The sequence below is a fragment of the Nymphaea colorata genome, chromosome 4 (genome assembly GCF_008831285.2).
Source record: "Nymphaea colorata isolate Beijing-Zhang1983 chromosome 4, ASM883128v2, whole genome shotgun sequence".
Taxonomy (NCBI): domain Eukaryota; kingdom Viridiplantae; phylum Streptophyta; class Magnoliopsida; order Nymphaeales; family Nymphaeaceae; genus Nymphaea; species Nymphaea colorata.
In genome coordinates, this window is record NC_045141.1 from 9,311,248 (window position 1) to 9,319,105 (window position 7,858).

The 7,858-nt window shown below is 42.6% G+C and overlaps 1 protein-coding gene across 1 annotated transcript; it reads right to left on the reverse strand.

The window, feature by feature from the left end:
* Positions 1 to 4,855: 4,855 nt before the first annotated feature.
* LOC116253389 (heat shock cognate 70 kDa protein-like) lies at positions 4,856 to 7,525 on the reverse strand. Its single transcript, XM_031628183.2, has one exon. It carries the CDS (start codon positions 7,030 to 7,032, stop codon positions 5,074 to 5,076), a length of 1,959 nt encoding a protein of 652 aa, XP_031484043.1. The 5' UTR covers positions 7,033 to 7,525; the 3' UTR covers positions 4,856 to 5,073.
* Positions 7,526 to 7,858: the final 333 nt, after the last annotated feature.

Sequence of the window (7,858 nt, forward strand, 5' to 3'; positions counted from 1 at the left end):
GGTTACCCGCAAAGCACATGTAGGAAGAGAGTGCAACTGCGAGGAGATGGCCACCTGACTACCTGAGGGCTTTGAGCGAGAAGGTTTAGAGGGGGAGGTTTTCAAGGAAAAAGAAACTCCCCCTCGCATCCCAGGGGTGGAGTTGTTTCAAGTATGGACACATGTTTCCATTTTGGACGACATAAAGACACTGTTGTTTGGAGGGGTCATTTGGTAAATGAAATACTTTGTGAGTGTTTCATGGAATTATCCTAATATTTTGGGCAGCTAGACTCATTGAACACTATAGGGTTTTCCAACTGCCAAACGACCCCTTATAAGAACAACTCAACATACGAAGAAAAACAGAGTAACTAGAAAAAGAAAATAAAGTCGCAACATGAAAACCAAATTTTATGAAGATAAAAAACAGATTAACTAGAAAAATAAAAGAAGCTGGCAAGATGAAAACCAAATTTCACCTTATATCGCTTCCCTTTTGGATCGGGTCAACCACTAATCGATTTTTAAATCAGGAAAAAGCTGCAATGCATTTACAAAATCGCCGGTACAAGCACTGTCATCGAGAAGAAACACCAAAGTGCCTTGCTTAGCTGCTTTTGTTGTAAAATCGAACGTTAGACCGTGCTTCTATATCATAGTCGACATCATTGATCTTCTTCATGCCAAGGGAAAAATAGAGAATTAATAACTTTAGAAATATTTGTTGTAGTGGAGTTAAAATCTTTAACAAATAAAGGTAGTCGGTGTTTTATGCAAGTGGGCATATAAAAGGAAATCCATTTTCTCGAGTCCTATAAAGTTTGACTGACTCATAAATTGTGAAATGACTAGTGTTTTGACGGATCATGATGATTTTACATTTTGACGTACCATCTGGGTAAGCATATGGTTGCATGGATTTATCAGCTAAGTTTACAACTATATATAATATCCGAAGGGAAGAAATTTCTCTTTTCATTTTTCATTGTAACTGCTTAAGATATTCAGACTTCATTAATTTGTTAAAATGGCACAAGATCTTAGGCAGCACCCGTTAGGGTGCTTTTCAGTCGATATATATGGGTGGTAGCCTGGTAGGGATGCAAACTGTTGGATGCATAAGTTCATTTTGTTCAGCTATATCACAACTGGATCCGATTTGCTTCTCAATGTATCTAGCTGATCCAATATCCAAATTGTCTGCAACCACAGTAATAGATCTGTGTATATATATAAGTCTGGTATGTCAGGGTCAGACAGTAATATATATATATACAGAACCATTACTATAGGAAAACAGGTTGCTATCTGACCCTGACATACCAGACTTATATATACACAGATCCATTACTGTGGTTGCAGACAATTTGGATATTGGATCAGCTAGATATATATATATATATATATATATATATATATATATATATATATATATATATACAGGTTTCTATCTGACCTTGACATACCAGACTTATATAAATACGGAGCCATTACTATATATATATATGTGTGTGTGTGTTTAGACAGATAGAGAGGGGCACAAAGACAAAGAAACTATATATATATATATATATATATATATATATATATATAGGTAGAGAGAGATATATATGTAGATAGAGAGAGACAGAGAAACTATATAAACTGTGAGTGGTACAAACCAGACTAATAGGTCAAGGACAAAAACCAAACCCTTCAAATATGATATTTAATGTTTTTTTTTCTTATAGATCTAACCTTACCAATATGATCTTAAGGATAGGAAGATGCTTAATATATGTTAAGTAGAGCATTTTTTGGGTTTTAATAGTCTTTTTATAATGAACAAAAATGGATTGCTCTCATAGCATCAATATTTTGATAATAAAAAAACTATATTTTTCATGAAAACAACTTGATTTGAAACATGTTTTATATCAAAACAGTTGTTATAAATATATTAGGATGTTTATTTTTTATTTAAAATAATTTTTTTAGCAAAAAATCGAAGGGTCTGGTTTTATCCCTGACCTAAACATCTGGATGTTACCAAAATTTAAAGGGTGTCTAAAACACCATCTATGCACGTAACTTACTAGAAGAATCTTTTTTTTTAATCTCATAAACGAATCTTTTATTTATTTATAAAATATGCGCAACTATTTTCTTAATATATGTTCTGCTTATTGATTTACTACGTGACTGATGCCACAAACACTGCCGCTTTTGAATACATTATTGATATGCCTATCTCACGTCTGTAAAAGCATCTGACTCAGACGTTACCAACATCTCCTTTTGATGTTTTTATTCGATGCATTTTTTCAGATCATAAGTAGGTTTCTTTTACTTATGTTTTCACTTTTCGCCAGCAAAAGCATCACGGGCATATTTTCGCTGAAGTCTATTTTTTGTCTCATCACAGTTATCATCTTCGGAAAGATTACTGATGCTTTTTTAAGCTTGACTTACGTTCTTTACTGTCACTGGTAAAAAAGAGAAAAGGTCCTCTTCCTTTTGAAATTTACAATTGCTTTAAAAATACCTTCCCCCCTAAGAGTACTTCCCTTCAAAAATACTTTATATCATTATTGGAACGCAGATCATATATGTGGATCTTCTTATCGTGTGACGCCCGTCTCATCTAGAGAGTTTTAACTCATGTAATTCTCTCACAGACTTTCTTCGGAATTATTGTTAATTACGAAGAATCTTCTAATCTACGCGTAAGCAGTAGATTTTAAAAATGTATGTAAAAAGGAATACGCAGTAGATTTTAAAAATGTATGTAAAAAGGAATACATAATTATGTAGACAATGGGTCGACCCGAAGTCAATTTAGAACTAAAAGCACAAAGCGAAGCAATTTGGAACACTGAGGGCAAATTTGGAATAAATCTAAGAGGAGATGAGGTATAATTGAGATGGATTATCTCGTAGGTTAACTTATAATCTATTTATTAAATAATAAAGGTAGGTGGTTGATGAGGAGGTGGGCATATAATAGTGGGCCGTCCCACTTCCTAAAGCAATAAAACCATCCTGCCCCAACACAACTAAGAAGTGTCACGAAAGAGTGGACAACTCGACAAATTTGGAGAAGCAAGACTAGAGAGAAGCAAAGTGTACAAAAGGGGGATAAGGAGGAACGAAGGGAAGAGGAAGAAACAGACAAAAAAGAAGAAGAAGAAGAAGAATAGGACACGCCTAAGGCATGGCTTCTTCCTAAGCTCGATGGAACTTTTTATTTTCAAAAGAAAATTTTGAAAATCAATTAACAGTGAAGGAAGGCCTTCATGTTGAAAACTTTGTTGTGAATAATCTTGGGTAATTGCTGTCTACAAGGGAGACGAGCTTCCTGGCTACGACCAAATCTTGCGCTCCCAAACTCAGACTAAGTACATAACAGCCGTAAGTAGCAACTACCTATATTAAAAGTTTCAAAAAATAATTGTGGAGAACTTTTTTAAGTTTTATAGTACTTTTTTTTAACGGCAGATTCATAAGGGGACTCTATCAACTGATCTATATTCTCCCCTGCCTACGATCCTGAGTCTCTGCTCAGGACTGATAGCAAAGCCAGTGCTTCCACTTCTTGCTGCCTGTGACAAAACTAGCGAGGCCAGGCTTTAAGTTTCTCTAAATTTCCATAAAAAAAATCTTACGGTGAAAGCAATGCTATATAACAACTATCCATTCCGTACATCTACAGTTGAGAGAAAAATGCAGACATTTTTGTCTAGTGTTAGTTTACATCGTTTTTCATAATTGTTCTTGTCAAAGATGAACTGTTAAAATTGTTCTTTCATTTCTTCTTTTAACATTTAGTGAATTCTCTTTGCACGCAACTATTTTCAGTTGTGAATTGAAAAACCTACTCTTGAAGCGTTTTTGGCATATTCTGTTACGATCACTTGCAGCAGAAGATGATTTTATTTGGTAAAGCATAATTTTTGCTTATTATAGATTATAGATTATATATATATATATATATATATATATATATATATATATATACTTGTCAAAATTAATGATAAAAAAAAACAAAACATTTCTATTTCATACCTTTTTCTTCTTGTTTATCGGTTTTTCCTTGTTTTCTTGTTTGTCATTTTTTCCTGGCTTTCGCCAAAACATCCACCTTGCTTTCTTCTCTTGTTTTTTTTCTCCTTTTTTCTCTCTCAACTATCCCTCCCATTTCTTCTCAACATCCATCAAGCCGCTGTTTTTCTCTCTCAATATCATCTGCCTCAGGCAGCAAATCCAAAAAACATCCGAAACACGGAAACAGTATCCTGCCCTCAGGTTTCTTATGTCTTCTAGGTTTTCCACATAATAAGTTTTCCCCAGACATGGGAGATTCCTCCCCCAGTTCCAAAATGGTAAAGAGACGGAAAGAGGTCCCCTAATCAATACCACAGGCGTGCAGATACTACAAGCCGTTCGCGTAAAAGCCCGCGCTGCCATTTCTCGGCCACGAGGACTCCGCCATTTCAACTTGTACTTTATTTTGATTTATGGCTTACGCCCAACCATCTTCTTCATTTATGTTCTGCTTATTCACAAAGTATTGTCCAACCACAAGATTGTGAACAATGCTCGGAACTTCAATGTGTGACCACCACCACCCTGAGCATGAAAAAGGAAACCCTATAGCTGGTACACCTAAAATCAGAGACGGTGGCCAGAAAAACTACCGCTTTTGGATTCTCTGTCGCTTTCCTTACAGTAAGTGAGGGAAGCGACCCAACCTCTTGACTCAAAGATGCATACCATGACTCACATCAAATTCCCAAGGACGCTCACTTCCGTATCTTTGTAATATCATGTAAAACACCACCATTTACATACGTTTAATGGAGCTCACGGAGATGCGAAGAAGAAACAGAGGAAAGACGGGAACGTACATACCATAACAGACCTGAAACAGATGAAAGTAACAAACCAATTTTACAGAAACAGAACAATGCTTGACATTTTATGAAAAGAAAACAAGACAGAGTTATACATTTCCTACGCATTTTCCAGCGACAGCCATGGTTCCTCAAAACCAACTAAGAGTCCCTCATGAAAGCACAACACTCCCAGTACCCCTACCAACCACAGACCTCTTCAATCGACCTCTTCAATTTTTGGCCCAGCACCAGAATCAGGCCTTCCACCGTAATTGGGCATCCCGCTTTCCGCATCGAAACCAGCACCGCTGCCAGCACCACCACCTTGGTACATCTTGGCGATGATGGGGTTGCAGGTGCTTTCCAGACCCTTCAGCTTGTCCTGAAACTCGTCCACCTCTGCCAGCTGGTTGCCGTCCAGCCAGCTGATCGCCGCATCCACCGCGTCCTCGATCTTCTTCTTTTCTGACGAGTCTAACTTACCCGCGAACTTCTCATCCCTCACCGTGTTCCTCATGTTGTAGGCATAGTTCTCAAGAGCATTCTTCGCCTCCACCTTCTTCTTAACCTCCTCGTCCTCCGCCTTATACCTCTCCGCTTCCTTCACCATCTTCTCGATGTCCTCCTTGCTCAACCTTCCCTTGTCGTTGGTGATGGTGATCTTGTTCTTCACCCCAGCCGTCTTGTCCTCGGCCGAGACGTTCAGTATCCCGTTGGCGTCAATGTCGAAGCAGACGTTGATCTGGGGGACGCCCCTCGGCGCCGGAGGGATGCCGGATAGCTCGAACTTCCCGAGCAGATTGTTGTCCTTGGTCCTCGCCCGCTCCCCTTCGTACACCTGAATCAGGACGCCCGGCTGGTTGTCGGAGTAGGTGGAGAAGATCTGTTCCTTCTTGGTGGGGATGGTGGTGTTACGCGGGATGAGCACCGTCATGACACCGCCGGCCGTCTCGAGTCCCAAGCTGAGCGGAGTGACGTCGAGGAGGAGCAGGTCCTGCACCTTCTCGTTGCCCTCCCCGCTCAAGATGGCCGCCTGGACGGCGGCACCGTAGGCGACCGCCTCGTCCGGGTTGATGCTCTTGCAGAGCTCCTTCCCGTTGAAGAAATCTTGCAGCAGCTGCTGAACCTTGGGTATCCTTGTAGATCCCCCGACGAGCACGACATCGTGGACGGAGGACTTGTCGATCTTCGCGTCGCGAAGGCATTTTTCGACGGGCTCCATGCACTTCCTGAACAGGTCCATGTTGAGCTCCTCGAACCTTGCCCTCGTGATCGTCGCGTAGAAATCGATCCCCTCGTACAGAGAGTCGATCTCGATGGTCGTCTGCGCCGTGGAGGAGAGCGTCCGCTTCGCCCTCTCGCAGGCGGTGCGCAGCCGCCGAAGTGCCCTCGCATTGCCGCTGATGTCTTTCTTGTGCTTCCTCCTGAACTCCTGCACGAAGTGGTTCACCATCCGGTTGTCGAAGTCCTCACCGCCCAAATGGGTATCCCCAGCCGTGGCCTTCACCTCGAAGATGCCCTCCTCGATGGTAAGTAGCGACACGTCGAAGGTGCCACCGCCAAGGTCGAAGATGAGCACGTTCTTCTCGCCCGTGCTGCCGGCCTTCTTGTCCAGCCCGTAGGCGATGGCCGCAGCAGTGGGCTCGTTGATCATCCGCATTACGTTGAGCCCGGCAATGGCTCCGGCGTCCTTGGTGGCTTGCCTCTGCGAGTCGTTAAAGTAAGCTGGGACGGTGATCACGGCGTTCTTGACCGTGGTGCCCAAATAGGCCTCGGCAATCTCCTTCATCTTAACGAGCACCATTGACGAGATCTCCTCCGCCGCGAACTGCTTCTCCTCGCCCTTGTACTGGACGACGATCATGGGCTTGTCTCCGGGGCCAGGGATGACCCGAAACGGCCAGTGCCTCATGTCGCTCTGGACGGAGGGGTCGCTATACCGGCGGCCGATGAGGCGCTTCGCGTCGAAAACAGTGTTGGCAGGGTTCATGGCTACCTGGTTCTTGGCGGCGTCGCCGATAAGACGTTCGGTGTCGGTGAACGCCACGTAGGAAGGGGTCGTGCGGTTGCCCTGGTCATTGGCGATGATCTCCACCCGGTCGTGCTGCCATACGCCGACGCAGCTGTAGGTGGTGCCAAGGTCGATGCCCACCGCCTTGCCTTCCTTGGCAGCCATCTTCAACGTCCAAAATCCCACCCGATTCAGACCACAAGAAGAATACCTCGAACAATTCACAAAGAAACAGAACTCAAGGAAACTGTACGGAATCCAATAGCTTCTACCCTCTTCTCTTCTTGCTCGCTTCTTAAAACTGGGAGGAATTCGACACAGGCTGAGCCTTTTATAAGGGGAATCCGCAGGGTCAGTAGGTGAAGAAGTGGAGAGAGAATGGGGGAGAAGCGTCGAGGAGGTGGAAGGAGAGGAGTCCTCAAGTAAAGGAAGAAGAATCGAGTTGCTCCAGAAGGAACGGGAGGGTTCTAGATGGAGCGGGAAGGATCTTACAAGGGGCGCTGTTATTCTACTTTTTTCTAGCAGGTGCCGACGCCGTCACCGCTCTTTGTCTTCCAGTAGTCGAGCCACGTAGGAGCAACCGCCATCGCCCCGTTGCACTTCTTAATGTTTCAGGCAGCCTTTTAGGAGAATTTCGAAACCGCCACTCCCTTCGCCGCCTGAACCATCCGCCACATCAACCGGATCATCTTTTGTCGGTTCTCCGTCCGCGCCCAACCTGTTATCTTTTAACTCGCTTTTGGTTATGAACTAATTTTCTTCTCTTGCAAGGTGTATCCGACGCAGATTCCCCCAATACATGAAATCTATAGATTAGAACTGCATCTTTCTTTAGGTTGATTTGTAAAGTGATTCAGGACAGAATCGCTTGTGGAGCGTAGAGTTTTTATAATCAAATTCTGAAAAATAGGTCATCTAGCTCCAACTGACTTGTTTTGCACACTATATAACTTAGCCTGACGCCCAATATTAAAATTCGACCATTAACATA